The following is a 20,789-nucleotide window of genomic DNA, read 5'->3' as shown; positions in this document are numbered from 1 at the left end:
TTTAAAATGCTCCAAGTATAAAAGTAAACAAGTACTTTTTTATAGTAATAATTTTGGTTTTTTTTAACATACAATATAACCACAAAGACTTAATACAAATCCAACTTTGTTAAAATTCAAGACATACATCAACTGCTTTTAATTTTGCAGTGGTTTTTTTTTTAAAAAAATGATGAATTCTAAAGTTTCATTATGCAGTGAAATGACATTTTCAGAAATGATATTGGGGCATGCCAATATTTCAGTAACAAAAGTCTTCTGGATTGGATTTCTTTTGAAATGGAACACTTGAGTATTTACAATATAGTGCTGGAAAGGTGGTTTCTCTGAGTGAAGGTTTATTTTCTGTTTCTTCTGTCAACCTCAAGGAAAATGTGAAAACTGTGAACTAAACTGCATTTTGTGGTAGACAAACAAGTGACAATATTACAGTGCTGAATTGGTGCTTCTTTTCAGTAATATCCTTTGCAGATCCTAGAATCCCTTAGCAGATTTTTTTTATCAGTGCTTCAAAGTTTAAGTTGTCCAAGCCAGAAAGAAAAAAAAATGTGTTACTATCTTCATTTGTCTTTCCAATGACTTAATTTAAAGAAAATATAAAATTGTCTTCTGCTGAAATGTGATCTTCTGTGCTTTTGGCTTTCAGGATTCCAATGGTTGCCATGTTTCTCTGCTGTCCACTTTTGGAATAGTATCTCAGGTGATTGACCGAAATAAAATAGCTTGTGAAGCAAGTGAGGTATAATCCAAAGCAAATGCGAATAAACTAGTAGGATACAAGATCTAGACAACAGTAGTCTCCAGAAGATAACTGCATCATTTGGGACTGCGTAAAAATGCAAATATCCTATTTACCTTAGCACAAAGTTCATCCAGTCCTCCAGGCTAAGATTATAATTCTGTCTGAAATCATACATACTTTATTAAGTCTGTACAAGAATTCAAGTTCCGGCCAGTTTATATCCTCATTGAGGTCCAGCAGTTCTGGAAAATTACCCCTCCCAGCCTTCCCAAAGTTGCCCTCTGTGAAATAGAAATAAAAGACATAACATTAGTTCATTGTCACTGTAACCAATTGGACTATGAAATAGAAGTCTAATTTTACTAATTTCACACAAGGAAAAGAATGTGAACCACAGGGGCTACATGTGGAACTTCCTGTAATAGTGGAGATCATCATCTCCCTTACTTAGCAACTTAATTTTTAGAAGGAATTTGACATCTGTATTAAGAGCTGTGGTGGCACAGTGATTAAAATGCAGTATTGCATGCTAACTCTGCCCACAATCAGGAGTTTGATCCTGAGCGGCTAATGGTTGAGTCAGCCTTCCAGCCTTCAGAGGTCGGTAAAATGAGGGCCTAGATTGTTGAGGGAAAATATGATGCCATTTGTAAACTGCTCAGAAGGTAAATCTAAGTGCTATTGCTTTATCTCTAAATTTTTTATTGTCATGACCTTTAACTAGGCAAAATAGTGTATCATAGGGCAACATTTTTTGAGTGAGGTACGGAAGGAAAGGAGGGAGGGAGGGAGGGAGGAAAGGAAGGAAGATCTCGGCCACATAAGGTTCTCTGTCCTAATATAATATTTAATGATATTTATTTATTTATTTATTTATTAATTTAATTTATATACCGCCCTTCTCTCAAGAGACTCAGGGCGGTTAACAGGGCAATACGTAAAAACAGATACAACAGGGCAATACGTAAAAACAGATATTTAAACTTGGGCTCAAGTTTGAGCTCCAGCTTTGCTTTAGATTAGCACAGCTGGAAGGCTATTGATACATTTGCCTTGTTGTTGTGAAGTCGTGTCCGACCCATCGCGACCCCATGGACAACGTTCCTCCAGTCCTTCCTGTCCTCTACCATCTTCTGGAGTCCATTTAAGCTCACGCCTACTGCTTCAGTGACTCCATCCAGCCACCTCATTCTCTCTCGTCCCCTTCTTCTCTTGCCCTCAATCTTTCCCAGCATTAGGCTCTTCTCATTAGGTGGCCAAAGTATTTGAGTTTCAACTTCAGAATCTGGCCTTCTAAAGAGCAGTCAGGGTTGATCTCCTCTAGGACTGACCCATTTGATCGCCTTGCAGTCCAAGGGACTCACAGGAGTCTTCTCCAGCACCATAATTCAAAGGCCTCAATTCTTTGGCGCTCAGCCTTTCTTATGGTCCAACTTTCACAGCCATATATTGCAACTGGGAAGACCATGGCCTTGACTATACACACTTTTGTTGGCAGGGTGAACATTTGCCTAATGCACTCCATACATATAGTTCTTGACTTATGACCACAATTTGGAGCCCCAAATTTCTGTTGCTAAGCAAGGAAGCTCTTAAGTGAGTTTTGCCCAATTTTACGACCTTTTTGCCATAACCGCTAAGTGAATCACTACAGTTGTTAAGTCTTCCCCCATTGACTTTGCTTGTTGGAAGTCGGCTGGCAAGGTTACAAATGGTGATCACATGATACCGGAACATGCAACTGTCATAAATACATGCCAGTTGCTAAGCATCTGAATTTTGACCTCATGACTGTGGGGTTGCTGCAACAGTTGTGTGAAAAACTTATACCGTAAGTCATTTTTTTCTGTGGTGCTATAACTTTGAATGTCACTAAATGAATGTAAGTCGAGGACTACCTCTATATAAGCATTATAAGGCAGCGTTCTACTCTGATTAGCAGGCAAATTCAGAATTCAGACAAAAAAATCTTTTCTAAATATTGGGGCTCCCTGATACAGTAATTCAACTTTGAAGGTTCCATCATATTAGTACTGAACCCAGTAAACCTTTTGCTAGAGACTCGAAGTATTAGACTCCAAGAATTCTGTCAACCTATCAACCTACTCTCTGTGAAGATGGACTAAAAGCAGGGTATATGAAATTGTGTGTGTGTGTGTGTGTGTGTATACACACAAACACACACACAGTGAGCAAAAAATAAAAAAAATGATTTACATGAATAAATTTCAACTCACAGTGACTTGGAAGATGAAGACCTTTTCATTTCTGGCCATTTTCGACGTTGAAACTGCCTAATTTTTGAGACACAATAGGAGAGAAAAATTAGATATCTTATAGAAGAAAGAAAAGAAAAGAAAAGAAAAGAGAAAGAAAGAAAGAAAGAAAGAAAGAAAGAAAGAAAGGAGAAAGAAAGAAAAAGAAAGAGAGAAAGAAAGAAAATAAAGAAAGAAAGAGAAAGAAAGAAAGAAAGAAAGAAAGAAAAGAAAGAAAGAAAGAAAGAAAGAAAGAAAGAAAGAAAGAAAGAAAGAAAGGAAGGAAGAAAATAAATAAATAAATAAATAAATAAAGAAAAGCAAGCAAGTATGCTGGGTAGGCAATAAAATATTGAACATTTATAACATTAAAGTAGCAAAAGGAATCCAATGTTTTGCTGTCCTCATCATAACCTAATTCTATCTGCCTATGGATTATTTCAATATTTAGTGTAGATTTACTTCTGGAGATGGGGAAACTTATTGTTAGTAGTAGTACCTGTATTGTTCATAGCTTCCATCTTTAAGACCTAAATAAAGAAAACAATATTAATTAACGAGTTTATGGAAGCAAGGAGGGGGGGAAGCATATTGTAAAAGCAAAATAGACTATCAAAAGTTTATTTTAAGGACTGTGGCACCTGCTAAACACAAAGGTTTGAGAGAACAAAACCATATCAGCTGCATGTAGAATGAGGTAGCTCAATCTACCCATTCAAGTTACATTCCCATTAATAAATCCAAAGCTGGTTCACATTTATTATGCCCCTACTTCAGCTTGACACAGAAGCGAAGTGATGGACTACTGAATATAAAAAAAAGTAAAGTAAGTAAAGTCATTCTCTGCACTTTTTTACACTGCTATTCCACAGACACATATAGCTATTAACTAATATTTTATCACTTGAAACACAAGTTCCCAATCTCTGTATTCCTATTTATCTTACCAGTGTAATACCTATGATAATTTCTAGAATTTATTTATAGATTCATACCACACCTTTCTTAATTAGAATTGGTGGAATTAATGAAGACCCTTCCCATAACATCTATATGAAGTTTAAGTGTGTGATTAAAATCTATCCGTGATTTAGATTTCCTGTTTAAGCTACTTAAAGGTATATACAAGTGACTTAAAATAGTATCATTCAAATCAGGGGTCCTCAACCTTGGCAACTTTAAGATTTGTGGACTTCAACTCCTTGAATTCCTCAGCCAGCTGGGAGTTGAAGTCTACAAGTCTTAAAAGTTGCCAAGGTTGAGGACTCTTGATTCAAATTATTTGAGCACACTCCTCTTACCAAAGTGAAATAAAAACTGAACTTACCAAGCTCCATGTTTCGGGTCCTTGGGTTGCATTGTTTATGGCCTTTGCAACTTCTCAGTTCCATCAGCTGCACATGCAGTTGGTTGAGAACATCTCTATGTAGTGTGTTTACTGCATTAATTAGCTGCACATAGACACAATTTTTAAATTACTGCGGGTATTCAATGAGCAGAGTAGAGATTGTATCAATTTTTTTCAGTAAAAGTATTTTTATTTTTTAAAAAACGAGTTGCAGGAATAATCAAGGGGCAGATTCTAGCATTCAGCTCTAAAAACCATACCACAATTGTGTGCACAAGAAAAAAACAGACAAACAAACTGAAATGAAAGGTTTATATGGAATCTCGCTATCTAGACAATCAACATGTTTTTTTTCCATGAAAGAGACCCAGTGAATGTTTAAATAAATGCAGTTCAGGCCAGTTTGTTATTCTCTATGAGGAGAGCATATGAGTTGTAACATTCACGCACACACACCCATCCACGTCCACCTGAGATAGAAGGCTGAGAGAAAACCATTAGCAGTCTGCACAACAAAATTAAACAGTTCTATGTGAATGATTATAGAAAATCTGGTGGGGTTTCCATATGTTCTAAAAACACTCCAAATCTAAAGCAATGACGTGTCCATTTCTGCTTTTCTCTGGATAGAAGAGGGGTTGGCAGAGGAAAAGGTGGACTCCTGTCAGTATGCTGGGAGGGTGTGTGATCACTCCCCCCACCCAAATTGGATACAGGCACTGGAATTCCTAACACTCAGATGTAGATTCCAATACTTCCTGGAAGGAAGAGGTACTAAGAGAATGTTAGACTTCTACCGCCCTTTTCTTGTTCTGAAGAGATGAGATTTTGGTGGGAAAAAAAGATAGTAGTAATGGAGGCAACTGTAGAATTGAACTTCATCCTCACCTCATGAGGATGCTAGTATTATAAGCTCTCATTTGTAACAATGTCACAGGTCCTTTTTACGTGTACCCAGGTTAGTGGCTCCAAAACAAGAGAGAGCCAACAAAAGAAATATGATCCCTAGTCAAAACACACACACACACACACACACACACACACACACTGAAAAGGCTTATATTGCCCTTTACCCCATTCTTTCTTTCTTCATACTGCACTTCCTATTGCTCCTCCAACTATTACTCCTTTTGAGACCTACTGCTGGAGAACCTTTTGGCTTAACCATTGCTCTGCTGGCTAGGGAGAGCCTTAAAGCAGGAATGTCAAATTGCCAGCCCTCAGGCTGGATGTGTCACGCCAAACCTGTGCCCACCTCATTGCCGGCAATAGGGAAAAAGTCCCGATATGTCACGCGATGTCACATGATGTCACGACTTTGACATGTTTGCCTTAAAGGGATGGTAACAGCAGGTGTTGGCCATTTTATAGGCAGCCTGTCATCTCACAAACATCAATACAAACTTAATACAAGTTCATTATGGAGAATAAATTGTGAGACCTGCAATCTGAAGACATCTAGAAAACATGAGGTATGGAAAAGTTGATATATATGAAAAGGTTTCCTGCAGCCAACATTGGTAGTTATATCTGACCCACTGCAAAATGTAGTGTGCCAATTGATGTTATGAAAAATGGTAAATTCAGAACAGAATTTTTAGGTTTTTTTTGTGTGTGTATGGATCAAAGAAAGTTGATCATATGCAAACTTTGAACCTTTGGTTGTTTTTTTAAAAATTACCTGGTAAGGGTCGGTGTTCAGGTCAAAGTATTCAAGGAAGCCAGTAGCAAATTCACAGAACAGAAAGTTGTGTGTCTCATTGATTGTCCTCATACACCAGTATGTGTTGTTGTTTGCACTGGTACAGGCACAGAAAGGACCCACTACAAATAAATGTTAACATTTGACAACAGTTGTAATTTCTAAATAATTTAAAATGCTTTACATGCACAGATATCTCTTACATGTCCACAAGGGGGCAGTCTGCCAGTGTTGATTGTCATGTGTGAAGCATGTCAGGCCTGGCATGCTACATGTGTCATTGTTTTTTATTCTTTTGAGCAGCTTCCTGAGTTTCTTCTTTCGCCTCTGTTCTCGGAGGAGCCACAGTTTATCCTTCTCTTGAAAGCTTTTCCTGAACATAAAGATCAAGAATTCATAACTCACAAATTGCCTCATAGATAAAACCAACTGCTTTATAGACCCAGAAGTCTGGCAACAAGGCAGAAGGCTATAACAGACAATCTGAGAAGGGATTCACCTCCCATCTCATTCCGTTTTTATATAATAGCAAAGTTAATTTTGTGATGCTAACTTTATCTTCTTCTTTTTTTATCGAGTGAGTTTTCAGTTCTGGTAAGTGCCTGGACTATTCCCTGTAGTTTTACTGACAAGATATTCTTTGGAAATGATTTGCCACTGCCGGCTTCTTAGGGCTGAGAGAGAGAAAGACAAAGCCACCTGCTGACTTTGTCCTTAAGGCAGGAATAGAATTCACAATCTCCTGATTTCTAGTCAGATGCCTCTTAATTATATACCAAACTGGGCTCTTAACTTTACTTACTCCTGTTTGTCAGGACTACATTTGTTTGTCCTGTTTGTCACCTGGCCATCATTATGCTTATATGTGTGTAAAATAGCCTCCAAGTCAATAATCCTTATGGTAGAACTCTACTGAGGTAATAAATGTGTGGCCATGAGAGAAATTTTCAATCACCATGCATAACAACACTCATCCCCAATCTCAGATTGTATACTGCTACTTTTCTTAAAAGTCTGTGTGAAATAAGAGTTATATTAAGTCCAAGTCCCTGCAGGACTCTCCACGAAAGCATCTATGATAAATGGCTGTTTATTCCCTGCTTGCCTTGAAGATGTCCCGTAAGAGGAATCCACCACTTTTGTATTAATGTATTAATACTTAATACATTAAGTATTAAGTATTAAAGAGTCAGAACTGAAGAAGCTTCTTGGATGAGAAGTATTAAGTATTAAAGAGTCAGAACTGAAGAAGCTTCTTGGATGAGAAGTGAAATGTCTTCAAGGAAAAACTAAGTCCAGTTGCCTTCAGAAAAAGCACCTTTGGGTCAACCATGGCCTCCATGTTCCTATCTATGCTATGCTAGCTAACACAATCATACAGTTTCTTTTTATTTCTGTATTGCAGGCACCTATAAAGATAAGACACTTTTTCTGAATACTGAAGTGGTTCAGTTCAAAATTATATTACCTCCTCCTGCACAATACTGTCTTCTTAAAAGCTGATTTAGTTTGTAGATGAAAGAAGTTACTTTGAAAGTCTCATTATATGCACAGCTAAAAGAGCACAGTTTTCTATAAGGATCCCAAATAATTGTAAACCATGGCCAACACAGCAGATTACATTCATAATTTTCTCATACTTCTTGATTACCAAGCCAGAAATAGTAAACTGGAACTACTTCACATTTGTTGTCAGTTTAAGATGACTCTGCACTTACTTGAAAGGATGGAGACCAGATCCTTTGTGCCTCAGTTTGCCTTTGTGTTTTGATTGGAAGCTGAAAAACAAATATCCCAGTTCTACAATTATCAAAACACAATTCTTTATATTTTTATACTTGTGCTTCCCCCACTCTGAAATTAGGGGCAGTTTACAAAACTGAGAAAACAAGGATAATTATATAAAACACAGTCCTCTAATTGGATACATGATCCATTCAAAACCTTTGTTTTAGTTTGCTGAAAGGTATTTGGCTTTGGTTTCCATGCAATAAAGAGAAAATACACAACAAACTCTAAAACAAAGAGAATCAGAGGGTTTCTCCAAATTTGTTCCCCTCCAGCAAATAAAGAAATAAATCTCTATATTACATCACTTAAGGCTACAGTTTAAGAGTTTCTTGTAACTGTCTAATTGAAAGAGGAGGAAACGGAGGAGGCAGCAAGAAAGCTAACTAGATTCTACTTTTCTATTCTGAAGGACTATTTTTGTATAGGGGTTTATTGGTTTTAAAGTAAAAAAAATGACAGACATCAACATGAAATAAAAGCTGGATAAGTTGCTTTCCTACTCTGGCATGCTGAATTGCAACATGATCAAGTGAAAGGGCTCCACTGCCCAGATCAGGCATTTGACCTTTATTAGAGGTAGACTATTACAAATCTCAGGATTGCACTAAAACTTACTCACAAGCACTGAAATGCAGAACGTAAAGTTAGAAAGAAGGCTGACACAATGTCTGAGCGTGAGGATATAACAGTTGGAAACATTTGGACCAAACATTTATTATATTGTAAACCAGGAAGTGGGTCTCATGTCCTGCTTGGCTAGATGACTTCAGATAAATAGTAGCACTAGTTGGGCTAAAACAGACACTGATATTCTTTCTTTTCTCACCAGCAGTAGCAGCTCCTACCATGCTGCTGACAGTGGCGAAAGAGGGGACATAATTACAGAAGTCACTAAGGAAATGTCTCTGATAAGAGAAATATCCTGAGAGCAGAAGCAATGTCTTATGCTTTCTTCTTGACAACTTATCACTATAATCTATTTTTCTGCAGTGTCTGGCAGTGGGAGAACAAATATCAGATCTTTTATGCTTCTTTTGCCCAGCTTTTGCCATGCATTTGACAGGAAATTTTGGAGCTTCTTTGGCGATGGTGCCAGGTAGGGATGTGCAAATAGTCAGCTCTGAGCTTGGAAATTATTTTTAGATCTGGTGCAACCATATTCACTGTACTCTTAAAGAAGCTGCAACTTTTCTTGCTTATTTATTAGTTACATAGTAGCAGAAAAACTTTTTACAATTTTGAGTATAGAAGGTCTTAAGGAGGAGGCAACAGGTGCCACAAGCTTCTTCAAGGTACTACCCACCCACCTGAGATTTGATGTAACTTCATCACCTCAGAGATGAATACTATAGATCTCTGTTCCTAAGTTTAGGCAATGAATGGGAAGCTGTGGTCACAAGAGCATCTTGACTGAAGGGGATTTTGGCCAACTCTGTGCTAAACATTTGCTCTCTAGTTACCCTAATTAGAAACATATAAGTGCTGTGTAATACCAGTTTGAATTCAGCTTGACAGTAGAGAATTTGCTTTTAAAATTTCTTTCAAAGGAGTAGAGAATTTTGAATAAATTCTCATGGGTAGTGCTCTTGTATTTATTTACTTAAGCACAGGGTAAATGTTTGAATATCTTGTTTTTTCATAGTATAATAGTCTCTACAACAGGCAATCAGTTAGTTCACTGATTTCCATTGCTTCACTGAGTTACCAAAGGATGTGATCATAAGGATCCCCATTCAGAGGCTTTTTCCTGGCGGAAAATCTGATCAACCAGGGAGGCTTCAGAATGATTGAAAGATGTGTAACATAAAACAACATATCAGTGGTAAGTATTTCCAGTTCTTCCAATAATGAATTTCAATTTCAAGATAATTTAAAAAGCACTGGGGTACAAATCCCAGGGCCTGTGTATTCCAAAGAAGTTGAAGATCTTTAATTTGTACTTTCCAAGGTCAAAAAATTTCAAACTTGGAAAGAACTCCCAAAAGAGAGTAGGGTGTTAGCTATGTGAAGGTAAGAGGAACTGGCCTGAAATGTTATTTTTGTTTTTAATAGAAGAGTGTGATGAGATGTGAATGTTTTTTGGGTTTCTTTTTTTGCCTTGCTGGACTAGACACAATAAGGCACTGGAATTATCAAGGCATTGGAGAACCTGACTTTAATAGGATAAAATAGTCTTGTATCTTATAAAGGTAAAGGTTCCCCCGCACATGCGTGCTAGTCGTTTCCAACTCTAGGGGCTGGTGCTCATCTCCGTTTCAAAGCCGAAGAGCCAGCGTTTGTCCGAGGACATCTCCGTGGTCATGTGGCCAGCATGACTAGACACCAAAGGCGCACGGAACGCTGTTACCTTCCCACCGTAGTGGTCCCTATTTTTCTACTTGCATTTTTTACGTGCTTTTGAACTGCTAGGTTGGCAGAAGCTGGAACGAGTAACAGGCACTCACTCTGTTACGTGGCACTCAGGATTAGACCTGCCAAACTGCCAACCATCTGATTGACAAGCTTAGCGTCCTAACCCACTGAGCCACCGCGTCCCTATCTTGTGTCTTATACTCTGCCTAAATTCATTAAATTCACTTCCTCCTTACTGCAGTTACTGACTACAAAGAGAAAGTACCTTATCTTGTTACAATCACATTCCTCGGGTCGCTTCTTCTTTAGATGACCTCTTACCTCTCGCAGGTTTTTAATTTTGTTTTGTAAAGTTTCAATCTAATAAAAAAAAAGAACAAATGGATGGATGCAAAATTGATTGATTTGGCTGTCATTCAACTTGCCTATATAATAGGCATTAAATTCCTTTCTTTAAAACCTCTCTGTATCCCAGTTATTTTATTTTAACATGTTTTTTTTTGAAAAGAAGAGTTTATGCTAAAATTCCAAACTTTAGCCAGAAATCCAGATTATTACTACAATTACCATATATTGCTAGCTACACAGTTCACTGGTGGAAATTTGGAAGAAGCAGCCAGGACATTTTCTAGCAAGGAACATAATTTGATTTTTGGAGGAAGAATTCCTAACTGCTGTAATTACAGCAGAGGTGAAAGAAAGAAAAAACATCTATCACTTTTCCTTTATTTGCAAGGAAACCTTGGCAGGCAATGAGAAACAGCCAAGGGAGGGAAATTTATACTAGCACGTGAAAGAAACTAAAAAAATTTGGAATGAGTTTTTTTTCCAGACTATGAGATAACTCATTTTTTGTTTTATTGCTTTTTTTTTAGTTAGGGGTTATTTTAATTGATGGTCAACAAGTGATTCCTATGCATCATGTATCATGAAAGTTCAATGATCTATGGGGAATTTAATAAAAAAATCTGGGGCAAATGATGTGCATTTCTGTCAATTTCTGAACAGTCAAAAAGTACAACTTTAAGGTACTCTATGTTTATACATGCACTTTGAGGGCAAGAGGAAAATAGGAAAAACAGGCCAGTTATGAGTCTTTAATATACTGTTAATGCATAATTTTATATCCACTTATTCAGAAACTTCTTATCCATATGTTCCCTGTGCTGCCCTTTTAGTAATTAAGGATATTAAATTAGCTTCAACAATGCCCTTTTTCAGAAGGATTTGGGACTGAGCAGAGGCCTCCACAAAGAGAAATATTTTTCACATCCTCTGGCTTCCTCTACCCCTAAAATCATATCCAGAGGAGTAAGATTCCTTAAGGCAAGCCAGAATGTGGCAAAAAGGAAAAACTGATGATTATGGCTTCGTTAAGGAAAACCATGTTAAGAAGATGTTCACCTTTGTTAAGTTCTTCCAGAAACAAAAGGGAACTATTATATGCAGTCTATTTTGGTCAGCAAAGTTGCCTGAATCACAGGCTGCTAAATTGATAATCAAAAAGCAGCTCTATTCTCCACAAGACGTTCTTATTTCAAAGTCAATCCAGACTTCAGCCAAAGCTGGTATCAGACTATTTAACATTCTGCCTTGCTGTCATTAAACACTGATCTTTTTGGTGGGGTCTGACAAGGCGACAACACTGAGATCGTGCCTGTGAGAGTAAAGCCTGACAAAAAAGTCCACTCAAGGTTCCTTGGAATTTGGAAATGTGATTCAAAGGGCGTAAACCGGTTGCCGGTTGAGCTCCGGACGGCCCCCGACCTTCGCTCCTTCCGGCGCGATCTCAAAACCTTCCTTTTTGAACAATCCGGCCTGGCCTGATGGGATGGGGTTGGGTTTTATAAATCGGTCTTAACTTTTAATGTGTATTAATTTATTTACGGGCATTGCTGTTTAATTACTTTTTAATTTTTGTATCCTGTTTTTATTATGTATTGCCCTGTTCACCGCCCTGAGTCCTTCGGGAGAAGGGTGGTATACAAATTAAATTAATAAATTAATAAATAAATAAACACTAACCTCATGGTCTATATGAAGCTTGTGGTCCTTCCAGGCTTGCAATGATTTATATAAGTCTATGTCACACTGAACAGTGTCATTCTCTAAAATGTAGCATCTGTTCAAAAAAAAAAAAAAAGGAAAAGGTCATTATACTGGAGGCAATGACTAGCTGTTGGAAACAGACAGCATTACGTCCATGAAGATCATATTTTTTTTTTGAGCTAAAGAAAGAGGGGCAATTCCCCTACTGCAACCCAAGTAAACAATCTGTGCAATGGAAACTGAAGTTTGTTGTGAAGCTGAAATGCCAGTAGAGAAAACTAAGGGTGCTGTCTTGAATTACTTGGAGGGAAAAAAATACTATAAATATATTTTTTTTAAAAAAGTAAAATCTTAAAAAGAAGCCTAAGTATATAAACACAAACGCTGGCACTTAGACATGTTTGTGGTCTTGAGAATGCATTCCCAGAATGTAAAACATTTAACAAAATGTATTAGGCAACCTTGTTCTTAGGTGTAGCGATCCTACAGGTAGTCCTCTACTTACGCCCATTCATTTAGTAACAGTTTGAAGCTATGATGGCACTGAAAAAAAGCGCCTCTCACAACCTCCCATTTGCAATCATTGCAGCATTCCTGCATTGCCGCATTCACTGACCACAATCCGGTGCTTGGCAACCAGTCTGCATTTACAGTGGTTGCAGCATCCCAGCATCACGTAATGGCCATGTGACCTTACCAGCCAGCTTTTAGGAAACAAAGTCAATGGGGGAAGCCAAACTTGCTTAATGAACGGGGCAAAAATGGTCATAAAATCACTCACCTGGTGACTCACTTAATAACTGCATTACTTAACAACAGAAGTTCCAGTCTCAACTATATGGAAAAACTCTTAACACTTATATAGTGTATGTTATATTATGTTTAATTGTTAAGTGGACACAAACAGGACCTTATTTGCTGGATTATGAAGTCCTCTTACTATGGGGATTACACAGTGCAGTTAAGAAAATATACATCTAGCTCATTGGGTTAAGCCTGGTGTTTTGCTTGTTCCCCTATATTAAGGCAGAAAAGAAGCATGGCACCTTCCTCTGTAGAGCTCTTGGTGTTCTCCAAGCATGCTTTTTGTCATTTCATTACTAGGCTAGGTAATATCATCAGTGCATCGAAGAATAGAATGTCCTGCTTGTTTACATGTAGCCTTGACTGGGGTACGGTATCTTTCTTGATTAGAGCGTTGTTCTTACTTGAACCATTACATTCAGAGAACACCAACAACCCAACAGTTCAGTCCTGAGCTACCTATATTCTTTATTGTTAGATCTGTAAGTTGCAATTTTTCCTCCTTTCTTGTCTATGATGCAATGTACAATGTCCCGATAGATAAAATGATCCCAATACATAATGCTATAAATGTTTGTATATGCATATAATGTTGCATATATATTCAAGTATATAAAAAATAAAACCCACAACCTACTAATTAATCTCTTCAAAGACTTACCGGTGTGTCACTTTTATTAAGTTTGGCGCAGTGTTCTCTAAAATGCCGCCAGTGCCACTGTATTCCTCCATATCCTCAACTTCTCTTCCCCCTCCTTTTCCTCCACCTGATTCTTGATCATTTTTGTGTTTTGTGATATTCCACGGTAAAACAGGTTGATAGCCATCCTCCAAATCCAAATTATACACCTTTCCATCAAGCTCAACAGACACTGAACGAACTGAACGACTTCGAATGTAGCTCGTTTTGTATTCTACATGAGAAATGAACACAATGTATATATATTTAGCAGATCAGATATCAATTGACAGAAAATTTATTGCTGAAAAAATGGTTAGATCAGAGATGGAAGAATTCTTTATTTCCAAAAATAATTATTTTTTTCAGACAGTGATTTAATTCTATGAAAAGTAATCAATTCCTATATACATTATTCAAATTTTATTATAAATTTAATACTACTAGGATAGACCTTACTGGAAACATATCTTTTACTATAATAAGGGCACATCATTTACTTAGTTCTTGTTAAAACTTCTATTTTTCATATAATGTTATGATTTCAATTTTTGACAATGTACTTCTAAATATACTGCTGACATTTTATTGAAAATTTATGGAAAAATTTATTGTAACTTATTAAGAATGACCAACCACAACCAGCTAAAACTGAATGCATGGATGGATGAATCGATGTAAAAGCCAAAGGAAATGAAACTGCAAAAATGTATCTTGCTTTATATGAACAGCTGAGAATAATTTTATTTTATTATTTTTGGTAAATTTTAGAAAAACTAAATTAACTTTGGACTAGCTTTTCCTGGCGTAAATTATCTTCCAGCTAGAATGAGATCATAGAGTTAGAGAGCTGATATGTGCCTGCTGCAATATTCATTGCTCTAGGATTGAGTTGGCCTACAGAAGATCTTTAATGAAGATTTTATATGGCCTAAATTTAAGGAAGTAATCAAATAGTTTTTAGTGTATGTTCTTACAGAGGGAACATACATTTACTGAAATGGTTTATTTCTACATTCTTGCCATGTGATGGCAGCAAAAGTTCAGAAAATTAGAAAAGAAGTAAAAATAAATGATGCTCAACGTGAATGTTTCATGCATTCTAAAGAGCCACAGAAGAACTTTTATTAATGTTTCATGGTGCCTTTTGCTTTCGATTTCCTTTGAAACTGCTTTCCCATCTAGAGAATTCAGAAAAACAGCAACTGAAGACTATTACTCCATATTTCTCATCTCTAGTTACTCTCCATTTCAACTTTTTTTCCTGTTAACCCAGCAAATCCCCTGCTCCTTAAACTCCAGTTTCAAGCTTTGTTGTATTCTATTTCTCTTGCTTTCCCTTTCACAATTTACCCATTTGAGTGAAACTCTAGATGGCAATTCCTCTTCCTTCTGGTCATGAAACCCCAGGAACTTCTCCAATTCGAAATTCTCTCTTTCAATTCCCAGAAATTGCCAGCAGTTTCAAAGCTCGCTAGATGGATTATTGGAAACTTAACTGGATTGCTTTACCCTCACTTCTCAGACTCAGCAGCATTGGGTAGGATAATAGTATTGATTCATATAGAAATCTATAAGAAGGAGTCACTGTTTGCACAGCATTTAGGAGTGATGGGCCTGTAGCGTTATTCAGAGTATTCACAGGGTACAACAGAATTATTCACCAACCTGGGATTCTGAATTTCCACCTCAGGCTTAGCCAGGTGAATCATAACTTTAGGGGAAAAATAGGTTCTAATTTATGAAACGCTTGACTAAAATGAGGAAACTCCCTTCCTTTTTAACACTAAGAGGAAATTCTAAGAAGTTACACCCAAAAAGAAGAAACTAAAAAGAGACTTTCTCAGCAAGAATCTGTTTCCTTTGTTATGAATCTTGTGTTTCCATTTGCTGGTATCAAAAAATACACCCCATTGTAAAATCTGAATAGAATATAACATTTATAAATGCTGAACAATTTAGAAACAGCAAACAACTAATTACCAAAAATGAATCTGTTGCACTGTTTGTCTTTTAAATAAGAGATTTTAATATAAACCACACAGGAAGTGGTGTTTTTCAATGAATTTCAAAGAAGCAAATGCCTTTTTAAAAATTTTTGACTGATACTGTGGGTGCTCAAAGATTTGTGAACCCTTCTGAATTTTCAATGTTTCTGCATAACTATGATCTAAAATGTGATCTGTTTACCACCAATTTCTAAAACTAGATCAAGAGAACCAATTAAATACATGGGTCAAAACAGCTTATATGTAGCTAGTTGGTCAGAGTTAGACACCTAAATAAAGATAAATGAAAAATAAATCACCTTTGGGAATTTTTCATGACTTTTTAGACCCTAAATTGATAAGTATGCACTTCTATAAACTGAAAAAAGGGCTCATTAGATTAACTCTCTCACTAATCAGTTTTTCAGCAGCAGACTAGGGAAAGGATGGGATGATTCTGTAGTTTGTTATAATATTGCACTGCAGCACTTGGGACAACTGCAATAATTGCAGAGAAAATGAAGTAATGTTTTCTTAGAAAACCATAAACTTTTACTTGCATAAGTGCACTAGCATTCAACTTATTATCTATTTTTAAACTCTTACCATTCACAACTGAACACTAGTTTCTACCTGCTCAATTAGTATTCATATCTGAGTTCACTGACAAATAATATTTTTCTCATGAAATACCATTCATGAACAATGGGAAATGAAACCCATGCAGAGATATTTTATTCCAAGTTGCTGCCGGAACCTTTTCTTCTTGTGTAAAACAGAGGAGAAATGGGCTGCCTCTAATGAACAAAAAATGGAGATGATCGTTTTTCACTAGTTCTCATCAGCAGACCAGGTGCTACAGATGGTGGCAGGCCAGGGTCTACAGACAGCAACAGACCAAGTGCTATGGATAACGGTAGACCAGGGCCTGCAGACAGCAAAAACCAAAGAGAGGGATTTTCAAACAACAAACTCATGGAACAGGTGACTGATACTATTATGGTATGCAATACATGTTCCATGTATGTGCTTATGCCCAAAGAACACCCAAACTATATATGCATTAGATGTAAACTATGTAAACTACTGGAGGAAAAAGTAAGGAACTTAGAGGCAACTCTAGCCAAACCCCAATCTACGAAAGAAAGCTATACCCAAACCAAATCAATTAATAAACAAATAACTCCCAGAGGATTTGACCCTACTGATAAACCCTTGAAGACAAGTGGAGGTATGTCACACATAGGAGAAAACACAATACTCAAAGAAAGAAGCAGCATACAACTAACAAACCCCTTCTGCCCAATCCAACCCAAGCAGAAACAGCACCATTAAAACTGAGCAATCAATTTCTCCCCTTAGATGGAAACACACAGACCCACAACCTTCTCCCTCAAAGAAAACATGCAGACGCCTAGTAAAGAAACAACTTCAAATATCCCTAAAAAAGTCACATCAACAAACACACCAGAGATAAACAGAAAAGTATCCCAGACTGCAGCCCCCCAAAAAGGAAGGCGAGTGTTGGTAATAAAAGATTCTATCCTCAAAGGAATGGAATCATCCATCTGCAGACCAGACATACAATCCAGGAAAGCATGTTGTCTCCTTGGAGCAAAAACAAAGATGTGGCTGAGAACCTAACCAAAATAATTAGGCCTACAGATTACTACCCTTTCCTCCTCCTCCACATTGGGATGAATGACACAACAAAGAACTTGAGTACAATAGTGAGAGATTACAAACAACTAGGCAATAAAGTTAAGAAGCTAGGAGCACAAGTAGTGTTCTCATCCGTACTCCCAACTTAAGGCCAACACCCATTGAGGGGAAAAAGAATTCTAGAAATAAACCATTGGCTAAAGCCATGGTGGCAAACCTATGGCACGCGTGCCACAGGTGACACACAGAGACCTCTCTGTGGGCACGCGTGCCATCGCCCCAGTCCTAGGTCTTGAGCTGGGTTTTATAAAACTTTTTTGATTTAGGCCTCCGCCACCATGTGCAAAAAAAATAAAAAATAAGGTTCAATCAATCAATCAATCAATTGCAACTTCTGGTGGGGGAAAAAAGATTTTGCAAAGTTGGAATTGATTGATTGAACTTTTTAGTCCCACCCAGTCTGCCATCACCATTGCAGCCATGCCCACCCAATGGGCCACACCCACCCAATAGGCCATGCCCACCCAATGGGCCACACCCACCCAGCACCCAACGATACATGTGGGGTTTGGGTTGCAGTTTGGGCACTCGGTCTCTAAAAGGTTCGCCATCACTGGGCTAAACGGTTGGTGTTGCCAAGAAAATGTTGGTTTCCTGGATCATGGACTACATTTCCTACACGAAGGACTCCTGGCAAGGGATGGGCTGCACCTCACGAAAACAAGGAAAAAATGTACTCAGAAAAAGACTGGCCCAACTCATCAGGAGGGCTTTAAACTAAAATTGAGGGGAGAGGGTGCCAATCTTTAGAATCTCTAGAATGCAAAACCAATCATAAATCCCAAGAAAACAAATCAAACAATGAGGTAGGCAGAGATGAGAAAAAAGAAAAACCCAAACAACAATCAGGAGATTCAGGAAACATGCCCATGAACAGGCATTAAATGCTTATATAAAAATGCTCAAAGCTTGGGGAACAAACAGGGTGAACTAGAAGCAACAGTACACAAGGAGGTTATGACATAGTTGGCATTTCGTCCTTGGTGGGATGAAACCTGTGAATGGAATGGACTGATGGATGGATATAAATTGTTTAAAAGAAACAGGTTTACAAAAAGTGGAGGGGAAATTGCATTATATGTAAGAGAACACTACATATCTACAGAAATGCACATGATCAAAGATAAAATCTCTCCAGAATGTATATGGGTCAATATAAAATAGAAACAAAAGTGACATTACCATTGGTGTATATTACAGGCCACCCAACCAATCTGAAGAAATAGATGAACTCTTTGCCAACCAGCTAATAATTGTATGTAGGAAGCACACCACAGTAGTAACGGGAGACTTCAACTATCCAGATATCAACTAGGAGGCAAACTCTGCAGTGAGTGGGAGATCAAACAGATTCTAACCAACCTAGCTGACAACTTTGTCAGCCAAAAGGTGGAGGTGGGAAATAGACGTAAAGCTATACTGGACTTAATTCTAACTAATAGAGAAGAAGCGATAGAGGGAGTTGAAGTTGCCAGAACCTTGGGCGAAAGTGACCATGTCATACTAGAATTTAATATAATGCAAACACTAGCACCAGAAAACAATCCAATCTCTGTCCTGAACTTCAAAAGACTTTAACAAACTCAGACAGAACCTAGGAAATATCCCATGGATGAAAATCCTAAAGGGGAAAACAACCGAAGAAGCGTGGGAAACTCTGAAAAATGTGATCATAAAAGCCAAGACCAGCACAATACACTGAAAAAGAAAAAAAAAGAAATTCAAGAAGAAACCAGCATGGCTGCACAAAGATCTCTCTGACAAACTGAAAGACAAAAAGGACAAATATAAAAAATGGAAAGAGGGGCACATAACTAAGGCTGATTATCAGCAGACAACCAGAACATGCAAAGATGAAGTCAGGAAAGCAAAGGCCTCAGAACGAAAAAGACTTGCAACAGAAATCATGGATAATAAAAAAAGTTTCTTCCAATATATTAACAAGAAAAAAGTCAAGGAAACTATAGGTCCACTAAAGAGAGAAGATGGCAAGGAAATAACAGGCAACAGGAAGAAAGCAAAGCTGCTTAACTCATACTTTGCATCATTCTTCACACAAAAAGAAACTATAGCCCAACACACCAAAAAAAAACCACTGCAAAAGACAAATTAGAAACAAACATTAAAATAAGCAAGAAAATGGTAAGAGAACACCTATTCGACTTTGACAAATATAAATCACCAGGACCTGACAGATTATATTCCAGAGTTCTGAAGGAGCTGGCAGATGTTATCTCAGAACCACTGCACCACATCTTTCAAAAATCCTGCAGCACAGGGAAACTACCTGAGGATTGGAAAAGGGCTGATGTGGTTCCCATCTTCAAGAAAGGAAAAAATAACGGACCTAGGAAACTACAGACCAATCAGTTTAACATCAATACCTGGGAAGATCCTAGAAAAGATAATAAATAAACATATCTGCAAACAACTAGAAGCAAATAAAGTCATAGGCAGTAGCCAGCATGGATTTGTTAAAAATAGATCATGCCAAACCAATCTTATTTCATTCTTCAAAAAAGTGATTAAACTAATAGACCAGCGAAATACTATGGATGTAGTATACTTAGACTTCAGTAAGGCATTTGATAAAGTAGACCACAACCTACTCCCTAGTAAGCTAGAAAAAAGTGGAATAGACAACATCACCACCAGATGGATCTGTAGCTGGCTAGTAAAATGTACTCAACTAGTAGTCCTCAACGGCACTACATCCACATGGAGAGAAGTAAGCAGTGGGGTACCACAAGGTTCCATCTTAGGCTCAGTACTCTTCAATATCTTCATCAATTGACTTAGATGAGGGAATTGGAGGGGAACTCATCAAATTTGCAGATGACACCAAACTGGCAGGAGTAGCCAACACCCCAGAAGACAAACTCAGGATCCAAAAAGATCTTGACAAACTTGAACAATAGGCCCTATCCAACAAAACGAGTTTCAATGTGGAGAAAAGCAAAATTTTACATTTAGGTAGGAAAAATCAAAGGTACAAGTACAGATTGGGTAAGACCTGGCTTAAAAACAGTAATTGTGAGAGGGACCTTGGAGTCCTAATGTAGTGGACAATCACTTAACCATGTACCAGCAGTGTGCAGCAGCAGCCAAAAAAGCTAATACAATCCTGGTTTGTATAAACAGAGGTATAGAATCAGGATCAGACAAAGTATTACTACCACTTTATAAAACCCTAGTAAGACCACACCTGGAATACTGCAGCCAATTTTGGTCACCATATCACAAAAAAGATGTTGAGAGTGGAAAAAATCCAGAGAAGAGCAACTAAGGTGATCAAAGGCCTAAAGACTAAAACATATGAAGAACTGCTCCAGGACTTAGATTTGGCTAGTCTAAAGA

The 20,789-nt window shown here is 37.5% G+C and overlaps 1 protein-coding gene across 3 annotated transcripts in view; it reads right to left on the bottom strand.

Moving 5' to 3' along the window:
- SULF2 (sulfatase 2) overlaps positions 1-20,789 on the bottom strand; it is a 286,963-nt gene continuing 266,174 nt past the window's right edge. For all 3 annotated transcript variants that reach the window (XM_083358805.1, XM_083358804.1, XM_083358806.1), the window contains 10 exons: positions 13,705-13,957; positions 12,216-12,312; positions 10,456-10,550; positions 7,766-7,825; positions 6,251-6,420; positions 6,027-6,169; positions 4,325-4,448; positions 3,497-3,527; positions 2,980-3,036; positions 1-1,023 (listed from right to left, as the gene is read on the bottom strand). In XM_083358805.1, coding sequence (XP_083214931.1) covers positions 993-1,023; positions 2,980-3,036; positions 3,497-3,527; positions 4,325-4,448; positions 6,027-6,169; positions 6,251-6,420; positions 7,766-7,825; positions 10,456-10,550; positions 12,216-12,312; positions 13,705-13,957 — 1,061 coding nt within the window. In that variant the 3' untranslated portion in view covers positions 1-992. The remainder of the gene's footprint in view (positions 1,024-2,979; positions 3,037-3,496; positions 3,528-4,324; positions 4,449-6,026; positions 6,170-6,250; positions 6,421-7,765; positions 7,826-10,455; positions 10,551-12,215; positions 12,313-13,704; positions 13,958-20,789) is intronic.

The sequence above is a fragment of the Vipera ursinii genome (assembly GCF_947247035.1).
Source record: "Vipera ursinii genome assembly, chromosome: 3".
Lineage (NCBI taxonomy): Eukaryota > Metazoa > Chordata > Lepidosauria > Squamata > Viperidae > Vipera > Vipera ursinii.
This window is presented reverse-complemented; position numbering and strand designations above follow the sequence as displayed.